Below are 12,357 nucleotides of genomic sequence, written 5' to 3' on the forward strand. Positions count from 1 at the left end.
GGGTGGAAGACGGGCACAGCTTTGGGGACGAAGAGGAAGAGGCAGAGGCTCAGGGCTGCTTTTGTCCCAGGGTCCAAGAGGACGCCTGGGACACTTGCACGGAGAAAGCCAAGTCTTGGGTTCGAATACTGGCAGATAAACTGACCTGGGTGGGGAAGAAGACCAGCACAGCGTTGGGGATGAAGAGGAAGCTGTTCTTGTTTTCTTTTGCATCTGTTGCCTATAAGCAGCCAACAAAGGTAAGATTGCAGGCACCCCATGTTGTTCCTGGATCCTGCCAGCAGTGATCCTGACCGCCCTTTGATGTAGAAAAAAAAAAAGAAATAAAGAAAAAGGAACAGATGGTGGATTTGTCGTCTTTATTGATTAAGTCCAGCTGGGCCATGAGTTAACAGCTCCTTTCCAAAACTGGCTTCTATTTCCTCACAAGCTGTTGGATGGTCCAGTGAGAGGGACTGGCATTTGCAGAATATATGAAATATGAGGAGACTTTAAAGTTGAGCTCAAAGGCCTTTCAGCAACAAGTGTCTAAGTAATGGAAACAGGCTCCTGCAGGAGTAGCTGCCCCTGCGTTCCAGCACATACGGAATCAATCAGCAGATATTGACCTCCAAGGGCGGAGGAGACCCCAGCCCCCTTGTCGGCCTTCTAGGACCCCCAGTATGGCCCCGCCTCACACCCTGTTGGGCCTGACTCTGCTGCTGCGTCTGCTCTTACTGTCCTGGGCGCCCACCAGAGCCGGTAAGTGACCCCTTCTGCGCTCGGACCCTCAGGTTCCTGCAGGCTCCCAGCCCTTCGCAGTGCTCGCCCTACCCCTGCTCCCCCACAGGCAGAATCAATGGCCTCATGGGGACCCTGCAGCCATCAGGGAATGAGCAAGTGTCTCGGGCTCAGTCACTCCACAGAGGGGCACAGTATCCCATTCCACTCTGCACCCAAATGTCCAGCTCTGAGGGTGCCCATTGGCCAGCATTCACCCAACACTGTGCTCTCACTGTGCCCCTCACCCCAATGTTCCAGGGACCAGGGCAACCACACCCAAGTCAGTCTCAGCTTAAAACAGGGTTAGACATTGACCCCCTGAAAAGGCACCTCAGTGTCCCCAGAAATGCTGGAGAGCGGAGGGGATGGACTGTCCGTGAGTGAGAGGTTGTCAGACCGTGTTCTCAGGGGCCATCACTGGGGCTCAGGATCCAGGTTGGGTTCCAGGGTGTCTGAGCAGGTGCTGGGCACCATGTGCTCTAAAGCCTGGGGTGGGACTGTGAGTCAAAGACATTCAGAGCATCTTTTGCAGAGTTTGGGGGGATCTTTCTGACAGAAGTTACCACCTGAGGTGTTCCTGGATCCATCGGGCAGAGGGTTTTGTGTTCTTTGACTAGATGCTTTTGTGGTCACACCCAGCAGTTCTCTGGAATTACTCCTAACTGTGCTCAGGGGTTACACCTGATGGTTTGGTAGGACATATGGGGTGCTGGGCATTGAATGTTGGCTGGCTGCATGCAAGGCAAATGCCCTCCGTGCTACTGCTTTTGCTCTGGTCCCAAGCTTGCTGTCTCACAGACACACACATAGTCACACCTACACAGAGCATACTCACCATTCATGAGTGCACTTTATCTAAGTACCATTATTTACAGAGCACGTACACGTACATGTTAGAGAGGAGGAAGAGATTAATGGGTACATACCAGATAAAATTAGGGGCTAGAGCCACAGCTCAGAGTTTAGGACTTGCCTTGCCCGCAACAAACTCAGGTTTGAGTCTCGACACCACATATGTTCCCCTGAGCCCTGCCAACAACTGAGCCCTGAGCATCACCAGGTGTGGCCCAATGCAAACCAAAAAAATGTTTATAAAGTAGAAGAATGCGGACCTTGTCCCAGCTCCCCAGAGACCCACCGTGTGTCCCTGAGTCGTGAGAGTAGAACGTGGGCCCAGGAGGTTGGTTTCACATTCCTGGGACTTGAGAGAACTTGGGGCTGTAAGAGGTGGGTGCAAGGAGGGGATCAACCAATGAGAATCGCCCCAAAATGGGGTCGAGGGACAGGAGGGAGGGGAAGTGCTTGGAAGGAGGTCGGCAGATGTGGGTGACCGGATGGAGGCTGCCCTGTCCTGTCCTGGGGTCTCTGTGCCAGCATTGGGTGCTGAGCTTTGGCTTGCAGAAGTGAAAGTCTCACCCGCGCTGCATCCTCGTGGGGAGAAGGACCAGGCTGGTCCCTGCTGCTTCCCTTCAGGAGGGGGAAACCCTCACACTGAGGGTGTGGCTCTGCACACGGCACTCCAGGGCTCATACCGGCCCATGGCGGCAGTGTCCAAACAGGGTTGCACAAGGGGGACCAGTCCAGGTGCCCTTCATGATTGCAGCCTCTGTTTGTTGTTTTGGGGCCACACCTGCTCGTGTTCAGAGGCTGCTCCTAATTCTGTGCTCAAGGGTCACTGATGGCGATACTTTGGGGATGATATATGTGCTGGGGATCAAACTAGGAACACATTTTTGGGAAAACTGAGGCCCTGAGAGGGGAAGCAATTTTGTCACAGTAGCCCGGGGCTCGAGACTACTGTGAAAGCCTGCAGATGGGCAAGAACTGGGATCCGACCCCACTTCAGGCCCGTCTCAACCCAGCCACCAGCACTACGAAGGGACCTGGTGTGTTGGGCATGCCTGTTTCCTCACCTGGCCAGTAGGGGACAGAATTGGGTGGCAGGCACAGCGCTGGCTCAGGGCCTCACTGTGGGCGGGTGCTCCCAGCTCAGTCACCACCTGGGCTCACCCAGGCTCTGGGCCCCACTGTGCATATTCTCAGAATCACTACAAGGAAGAAATAACAGAACACACAGGCACCTCAGCAGCTGCCCTGCACCCCAGGACCCCTTTTGTGGTCCAGCCCCTGCCCAACTGTTCCTGTACCCGCTGTTCTGGCTGTTGATGTCCTGGTGTCCTGTGGATGCTGATGGGTGAGCCCACATTATTGGTCTCCCCTTCTTGTGCTCAGCCCCACTGACTCCCTCAGGCTAGAGCCACCCTCCTTTCTGGTCCCTAGTTCCAGCCACCCCTGGATGCAGGGGCAGTGGCCGCAGGGAGAGGGCAGCTCAGTCCCCTAGGGGAAACCGGTGTGGAAAAGGAAGCAAGGTGGGACCCACAGAGACCCCTCAAACTCCTGGACATTTCTCCCCAGGGACCCCAGATTAAACACCAATGCATGGCAGGGCCAGGGCCCAGCGACCCAGATGTGTGGCTCTAGGATAGCTGTTCATGGTGCACCCAGCCTGTATCCACTTGGTGACCACCTGCCGCTGTCCCTGAGGGGGCAGGTCCCAAGGACCCTCCTGAGTCTGTTGAGCTCAGAGCACTTTTAGACATGGAAACTGGAGTGAGTTTTCAGGGCCTTTCTGGGGAGGGGGTGGTGGCAGATGTGTAGATGCACAGACAGAAACTCTGAGATCATTAAGGCTGTGACTAGTGGACACTCTGGGTCAGGACCCAAATCCACAACTAAAGCCACCATCCTGGGTGCATTTGTTTAGGTCAGGGCAGAGGAGCCGTAAGCCTGGCCGGGCAGGGCACTGAGCTGGGGAGTCAGTTTGCAGTTTGAATGGACTGATGAGTCTTTCCTAGGGAATTGGACAGTGAGTGTGTCTGTAACCATTGGAAGTGGGTTTCCCCCACACCTGGTGGTGCTCAGGGATCAATACTGGCAGAGCTTGGGGGACTGTATGAGGTGTCAGGGTTGAACCTGAGTTGGCTACATGCAAAACAAGCGCCTTACCCATTGGGCTATCTCTCTGGCCCCTTAGTTTTAAGTTTTCCAGAAATGTCTCTACTGTAACCAATAAGCTGGTCCAGTTTATAACCCTCCAGTGGTGGGTTAAGGCTTGATTCTCCCCCACCCCCAGCACAGGTGGCAGAGACAGCACATGTACATTTCCCTGCTGGGTGACAGAGAGCGTGTACCCATGTCTTGGCCATGTGGATGTGCAGGGCGCGGGAGAGGGCTCAGTGACTGGAGCACAGGGTCTGCTCTGCTCATGGGAGTTTCTCCACGGACCCCAGAACTGCATGGCCCCCCAATAACTGACCCCCAGTGATGAGCCAAGGTCACACCATGTTGTGTAAACCCAAGAAACCAACTAAGGAAAGAAGAATTTTATCTTTCTCCCTGTATTTTGATGGTTTGTTGAGTTCTGCTGCAGCAGAGATGTCCATAGCCGCCTGGTGGGTTGGAGTCAGTCCAGACCTTGCCTGCAGATGCCCAGGCTCAAATCCCACATCTGCCCTTACCTGCTATGACTGCAGCAAAGGACCCTGTGCTTCAATTTCCCCTCTATGAAGCATGTTTGACAACAGCACTTGCCTCGGAGTGCTGTTGGGATAGTCAGTGTTGAGCCGGGGAACCCTCAGAACAGCCCTGACTGTGGGAGCACTCAGGAGGGGTCACTGTTCTCAGTCCCTTTTTACTATTTAGGAAGAAGGACCAGAAAGGTTCAGAAACCAGCCTGATGCCTCTCAGTAGAGTCTGAAGGTTGTAATTGGCCCCTTCTTGTGCCAGGATGCCCGCCCTCTCAAGCCTGGGTTCCCCAGGTATAATGACACCTTTCTCATAGTTTCTGGAGCTAGTGCATCTTCCCTATGCACCCCTCTAAGTGGGGAGTGGGGGTGCCCAGTGCAATAAAGGACAGGGTCATCCTCCGAGGGCCCTGAATGTACTGACCACCCTTAACTGTGCATATAAATGGTCTAATCAGTGTTCTTGAGCTTCAAACCAGTCTGCTGCCTCCCAGCAGAGCTCTCTTTCTCCTCTTTCATTTTTTAATTGTTTTTGTTTTGGGTCCTACTCTGGAGTGAGAGATTACCTAAGAAGTCTCCAGACCACTGTTTACTGAATTGAAGGGTCTTTATTAGTCTGCAGGGTCTGCTGAGCCTGAGAGCATGGGGCTCAGTGCTACCAACAGCCCCAACATGCTTCCAGGCAGACTTTTTTGTTTTGTTTTTTGGGGTCACATCCGGCAATACACAGGGTGTATTTCTGGGGTTTCTCCTGGCTTTGCACTCAGGAATTACTCCTGGCAGTGCTCAGGGGACCAGATGGGGATGCTGGAAATCGAATCCAGGTCGGCCACGTGCAAGGCAAATGTCCTACCTGCTGTGCTGTCGTTCCAGCCCCATTCCAGGCAGAGTTTTTATACATTCTTATCACATCCTGTTTGGCAACATCAATTGGGAAATGTTCCAAGCAAGCGGACATGATTTTAGTACAGAGCCCAGATGTTAATGGTTTCCCTTAAATGGTTAAAACCACCATTTTAAGAAACAAAAATGGCAGCTGAAATGAGCAATGCATGGCAGCAACTTTGTCTATGAATCAGGATATCCTCAGGGTTAATCTTAGGGGGTTCCTGTTCCTGGGTCCCTGCATCCCTGGAGTGTTTCATTCTGTTTCTCAGGTCTTCTTTTGAGCCACCTGCATTTTTCTGCTAACTTTAGTTTACCTGGTCACAATACCTTGTGGTGCTCAGGGCTTACTCCTGCTAGGTACTCAGGGTTTACTCCACTCTGTGTTCTGGAATCACTCCTGGCAGCGCTCCGAGAACCATATCTGAGTTGGGGTTTGATTCAAGTCAGCTGCACGGAATGCAAATGCCTTACCTGCTGTACTCTCTTTCCAGTCTCAAATGGATTTTTATCTTTTCCTCTTTTGGGCTACACTGGCAGTGCCCAGGGTTTCTCCTGGCTCTGCACTCAGGAGTTACTTCTGGGGGTGCTCAGGGGGACTTTACGGGATGCTGAGGCTTGAACTCAGGATGGCTGCATGTAAATGCTCTACCAATTGTATTATTGCTGCAGCCGTTGGATTTTGTATGTGTGTGTGGGGGGGAGGCACACCCAGCAATAGAGAAGGGTTAATCCTGGATCTGGGCTCAGAGATCACTCTTGGTGTGTTGGGGGACCATACTGGGTGGCGGGGATTGAATTCAGTAGGCCATGCACTACCTGCTGTACTATTTCTCTGGAACCTTAACGCAGAATTTTCTTTTTTCTTTTCAGTTTTAAGGATCACACTCATTGTGCTAGGGGTCACTCCTGGTCTGAACTCAGAAAATAATCCTGGTGGCGCTTGGGGACCATATGGACCCAAACCAGGTCATCCGTGTGCAAGACAAGCTCCCTCCCCACTATACTATTGCTCTGGCCTCACACATGAAATTTTTTAACCACAATATTTTCTCACAATTTAAAATATGGGAAACTTTGTAATTTTAACTCTGGTTACAGCACAGAGAAGCATCTGCACCCCACAGTACACCTGTCAGTTCCTCATCCCACCTTGCCCCACCTAACTAGCCCTCACCCCCTCACTGTCCATCCCCCTGGCTTGAAGGTGACCACCTAGCTGAACACCCCAGGGCCCCTCCCCATCCAGACCTGGCTTCTGGGATCTGCAGCCCCCTCAGAATTGTCCCTCTCCTCTCCCCATTTCCCCCACAGAGGCCGGGAAGGTGGTCGTGCTGGCACCCACCGAGGTTCATGGCTCCCTGGGCAGCACCGTGACCCTGCCATGTCACCTGCAACCTCTCGAGTCCAAAACCAAGCAGGTGACTCAGATCAGGTGGAAGCGGCTGGAATCGCTGGGGGATGCCAGCATTGTGGCCGAATTCCACTGGGAGCGGGGCCCCAGCATCCAGGAGCCCGACCGTGTGCGGTTCGTGGCAGCCAGGTTGGGTGCGGACCTCCTGGATGCCTCGTTGGCCATAAGTGAGCTGAGCCCTGGGGACGAAGCCAACTACACCTGCGAGATCCACATCAGCATGTTCCAGATGGGGAGTGTGCTCATCTGGCTCCGTGTGTTCTGTGAGTGTGAGGGCCGGGGTTTCCTGGAGGGGCGTGGTAGTGGGTGGGGCTTCTGGGCAGGGAGGTGAAGGGTGGGGCTATTGGGTACCAGGAGTCCAGGAAGGACTCAGAGAGGGAGGGGGCAGTGCAGAGACCAAAGGAGGTAAATCTGCAATGGTGGGGTTGGGGATGGGTATGGTGCCAGTTAGAGCGGGAGATGTTGTGGGTCGGGAGAGATGGAATGGCCTGGTTCTTGAATAGGAATTTGGTGAGTAATTTGGTTGAGGGTTTTCTTTTTTCTTTCTTTTTCTCTAAGCTCCCAAATTTATTTATTTATATTTTTATTATTTTGCTTTTTGGGTCACACCCGGACATGCTCAGGGGTTAGTCCTGGCTCTGCACCAGGAATTACTCCTGGTGGTGCTTGGGGGACCATATGGGATGCTGGGATTTGAATCTGGGTTGGATGCGTGCAAGGCAAACGCCCTCCCTGCTGTGCTATCGCTCCAACCTCTAGGGTTTTCTTTTTCTTTTGCCCAGGCCAGGACAATTAAACAGACCGGAGTTGGGAACCTGAATTAGCAACCAAACTCCCCCGAGTTTATCCAGGTGAAGGCTGAGAAACTGAGATGCACACGCTCAGTTCCTGCCTCCAACCCAGTGACAACAGCGCTGCCGTGACCTCACGACCAACACCAGCACACCCACCCTCATCGTCTACACTGGGACCACCATCACCACACCCACTCTCATTGTCTACACCAGGGCCACTACCACCAGTCCTTTGCTGCCTCCTCCAACTTCTCCAGTCACAGTTACTCCTGCTCCCCTGTCCCTCCCCGACTGCCATCTACACTGACTCCCACACTGTCTACACCTGCTCCTTCAGCAGAGTCTACACATACTGCCTCAGCTGCTCTCTGCCCTGGGCTGCCCACTCTGGCACCTACTGCCCCCACACCCCCTGCTCAGCTCCCAGCCCATTCCTGCGCCCCTTTCCAGCATCCCCACCAGCACCTTTCAACCCCTGTCCACAGACTGGTGCTGATCTGCAAAAATTTCCTGCTGGGCCACAGGAAAATTCAGTACAACTTGTCAGTAGCATTTTGGTTTATTGCTTGATTTCTGGTTATTTGTAAATTAAATAAATGTAGATTTTTTATAATAATAGAGTTAAGAATGAATACACAAAGTACTTTATAAATTTTGTTTATTTCTTTTTTTAGTGGTTGCTAAAGTATTTCTATTTTCACTGGTCTGTAGGTGCAAAAGGGTTTAATGCCACTGGTTGACATTAGTTCGCTGGGGCAGACAACACTATCCCTAGACTACTGTAGTTGTCAGGGCTAAAGTTAGGGAAATTCTCACTGTACCCTGTGTCATCTACACTGGCTGCTGAGACCATGCCTCCATGGACCCCATTCATTTCCTGCCCTGTATACACTGGCCCTGCAGGAGAAGGGTCTACACTGTGCACCCCGGCACAGAACACACTGCCCTTTGTCCAGCTCCTCAGGGGCTGCCTACCTGCACCACAGCTGCCTCCCTGATGCCCCGTGGCTGTCTACATGGCCCCCAACACCATCTGCTTGGTCCTCCCCACACAGCCTCATCCCCACTAATGCCCCCAGATGAGTCCACTGAACAGCCAGATGTGGGTTATAGGGAGCTCTGTCCTGACGTTCCCCAAATGTGTGTGTCTGTTAGTGTCTGACATACATTCTATGGGTCATCTGCACCCCAGATCCACTGTTCAGGGATGCTTGTATCGCCACACCCATCCCAGAGCTGCCCATAGGAGCAGCAGAGGTGGTTTGAGGCTTTACAGCCCACATAAGAACAAGGACAGTGAAACTGTCCAGAGGAAGATCAGTTTTTTTTTTTTTTTTGGGCGGGGGTGGGGGGAAGGCCACAACAGGAGATGCTTAGGGATTACTCCTGAGTATTCTCAGGAATTACTACTGGTGGTTTTGTGTTGAGGGACCATATGGGATGCTAGGAATCGAACCTAGGTTGGTCGCGTGCAGGGCTAATGTCCTACCCACTGTATTATCTCTCCTGCTGACAGGAGAACAGAGTTTTGAGCATTCATCGTACTAACAACCTCCACAGCACCTTAGATCATTAGTCACAAAACCTTCTACTCTTGTCTGCTCTGTCACTAATTCTGCATCTTGGTTCCTCTGGACCATAGAGTGTCAAGGGCTTCATGGACACTGTGCCAGTTGACAGGCAGTGTGGACAATGAGGATACAGACTTATTGGCCCAGCCTAGTATACACCCGCTCACAGCCTGTCTTTCCCCCCTGCCTACACACACTCTACTGCATTTGCAGGCCCTGGCAGCAGGGAGCAGAGCAGAAATTCCCAAGCACATGACACTGCAGAGCTGGGTCTGAACCCCTTGAGCACAGTTGGCATCTGTCCCCAGGTCACTAAAGGAACACAGCAAAACTCTGACCCTCCCAGGACACTCCATATGCACCCAGAGTTATGTCATGTTGCCCAGACTTAGCTGCTCCTATTTGAACTATGGGTAATGGTTCTTCTTCTCCTCAAGTGTGGTTCTCTCAGGGCTCCTGTCCCTGAGCTTGTCCTTGTTCCCCCCACAGATGCTCCCCAGGTCTCCATCGCCCTCTATGAGAACATTGGGCAGCAGGGCCACAGGGAGACTAGCCTGACCTGTGACTCCCGCAGCAACCCAGAGCCCAAGAGCTATGACTGGAGCACGTGAGTCCTGGGGCTGATCAGTTCTGAGGGGAGACACCATGAGGGGTGTTGTAAGGTCTGACGGAGCAGGCTGAGATGGACTCCCAATTATTGTGGGACAGCACCTGAGTGCCCAGACTCCAAGGTGAGGAGAAGGAGGGGCTGATCTGCTCCTATACCTGAGAAAGGTGCTGGGAGAATGGGCCCAGGGTCTGAGGGAGGAGATTGGGGATGGACAAGTAGGTCTGAGGTGATGGATTCCAGGGTCTGACAGAAGAACAAATGTGGATGTATTCCTCGATCTGGGGGTGGGGGGAGGCACAAGGGATGGACTCTTGGGTCTGAAGGAGGAGGTTCTGGGCATGCCCTCCTGATTCTGAGGGAGGAGGCCATGTGATGGTTGCCAGGGTCTGAGGGAAGAGATACTAGGGGTGAACTTCTGGATCAGAGGGAGGAGGCTGGGGATGGACTGCTGGTCTTCAAGAAAGGAGAAACAGAGGGATCCAGACAGGGTCACCTCTGACCCTATTAGACTGTCTTGCCTATGGCAGGACTTCAGCTCAGTGGCAGACAGAAACTCACATGGGAGAGTTCCTGAGCACAACCCCAGCAAGAACATCCAGATTATCTTTAAATTAAATGAAGGTTTCCTGCACACACAGGTTCTGGGGGTCTCAGCCCAGGCGGCAGGTACCCCAGCTCTTCCCAGGGCTGCTCTGTGCCCCATCTTCACCCTCCTGCCCCGATCCCCACACTTCCCACTGAGCTCTGGGCCTTGCGGAGTCAAAGATCACCTATACCCAGTAGGGCTTCATTGGCTGGGGTCCACCCAAGGATTTGGAGACAAGAATAAGGGAGGATGCATCTGACCTGGGGTCTGAGGGATTGGAGCAGCACTGGGGACCCAAACTAAGGGCTGGTCTTTCCTCTGCCTGAGGCAGTAGTTCTTAGTGTCACTGAGCAGAGGAGGGCCTGGAGCTAGTGAGTTCTCTTAGGCCACCAGGTGTGTGTTGGGAGGTTACAGGTGCGCAAGAGCCAGGGGATGGGGTCAGAGCAGCGCCCACACAGGCCCTGAGGACTGGAAGTTTCTGGGTGGATTCTGAAAGCGGGTCTCCGGATCTGGTGAGCAGAAATAGGGGTGTGAGAGGGAGAGTCCGGGGGACTCCAGATGCCCCTCTACTTGGGTCACTTTTGGAAAATACTCCCACAGGGAGCTTAAGGTTTATTGAGCCACTCCTACAACACAGCAACTGAGGCACAACTAATAATCCTATATTGCTTTTCTCTTTCCTTTATGTCATTTATATGGTTTATTTAGCAATGTGCTTTTTGTATAGACACAGGAAGACAACTGATGCTATGCTATAGAGTTAATTGACTCCAAAGCAATATTATCCTGTGGCCCATCCTCCACCTGTTGTCCTGGAAGGTTCATGGGGAGATCACTCCGGGTCCACCAAACACTGCCTCTTGGTCTTGACTGCTCCCAGCCTGCATGCAGGCCTTCCTTTGCCACAGCCCACCATTCCGTTTCTCATTTCTTATGTATCATATCATGTGTTGTTGAGTTGAGACGAATAAAAACTTAACAGGTCACACAGGGGGAGGTGCTGGGGTTCCTCAGTTCCTGTCACTCTGGGCTCCAGCAGAGGCTGCATTCTCACCCGCCTGGGTCCCCAGGACTACGGGCCCCCTGCCCCGCTCTGCTGTACTCCAGGGCTCCCGGCTCCTGATCCAGCCCACTGAGGAGTTCATCAACACGACTTTCATCTGCCGCGTCTCCAATGACCTGGGGATGGGCCAGGCAGCCATGAGAGTTCAGCTTGCAGGTGAGGACCAGTGGGGAGCACGGAGACACCCCAGGAGGTGCTGAACAGGGCTGAGACACCTCAGCCACAAGATAGTCCTGGACTCCTGCCAAGGCCTCTGCCTGGACACTCAAAAAGGCCTTTCCAGGTCCTGGGGCCAAGCTCTCTCCATTGCAGCTGCTGGAAATGCTACAGATGGGGGAGAAAACGGCCCCATCAGGTTTGATTCAGTCTGAGAGCCCCAAGGGTGTGTAAAACAGGAATGCCCCTTATTTTGTCTGCACTGTAGTCAGTGCTGGCTGCATTCACAGGCCAACTCTGCCCTCAGTAATCAGGGGGAGGGGCCCCAGTTCCTCCCAGGGCCTACTCTGTGCCCCGTCCTTACCCTCCTGCCATCCTCCTGGGGCTGGACTCCTAGGTCTCAGGGAGGAGGCACTGTGATGGGTACCCAGGGTGTGGCATTACAGGTGTCCATCTGACTGTTCAGTAGGTCTGGGGAAAACACAGCAATTTGTCTTATGTGTGTGTGTGTGTATGTACATATGTATTTTGGGGGTACACCCAGGGTTGCTCAGGGTTTATTTCTGCTTTGCATAGTGATCACTCCTGGAAGCACTAAGTCGATCCGCAGATGGAACTCAGGTAGTCTGTGTGCAGGGCAAGCTCCCTCCCTGCTGTCCTGTCCCTCTGGCCCCAGAACTCAACACTGACAGTGGTTCTGGCCAATCCCAGCAGCCACACAGAGGGAAGCGCTCTGATTGGTCAGTCCTGGGTCCCGCCCCCTGGATCTCAGAGATCTATGGAGTTATAATAGTGGGGGCTGCCCATAGGAGTGAGGGGTGATGCTTGAGGGCAGGGGGACCCCAAAGTCTCTGATCCTAAATTCCTCTTCCTCCTCTTCTCCCAGGATCTCCCCGGGAACCATCACCCTCACACTCGGCTCTTCGGATTGTCCTCTGTGTTTCAGGAATCATGTTTGTGGCTGTGCTGGGGGCCCTGGTTTATTCCCAGTG

The 12,357-nt window shown here is 53.2% G+C and overlaps 1 protein-coding gene across 1 annotated transcript in view; it reads left to right on the forward strand.

The window, feature by feature from the left end:
* The first annotated feature begins 662 nt into the window (after window positions 1–662).
* LOC130043362 (poliovirus receptor homolog) overlaps window positions 663–12,357 on the forward strand; it is a 216,961-nt gene continuing 205,266 nt past the window's right edge. The window contains exons 1-2 of the mRNA XM_056135616.1: window positions 663–741; window positions 6,486–6,606. Of these exons, the coding sequence (XP_055991591.1) occupies window positions 663–741; window positions 6,486–6,606 (200 nt within the window). The remainder of the gene's footprint in view (window positions 742–6,485; window positions 6,607–12,357) is intronic.

Source organism: Sorex fumeus, unplaced genomic scaffold (genome assembly GCF_029834395.1).
Source record: "Sorex fumeus unplaced genomic scaffold, SorFum_2.1 ptg000122l, whole genome shotgun sequence".
Classification (NCBI taxonomy): domain Eukaryota; kingdom Metazoa; phylum Chordata; class Mammalia; order Eulipotyphla; family Soricidae; genus Sorex; species Sorex fumeus.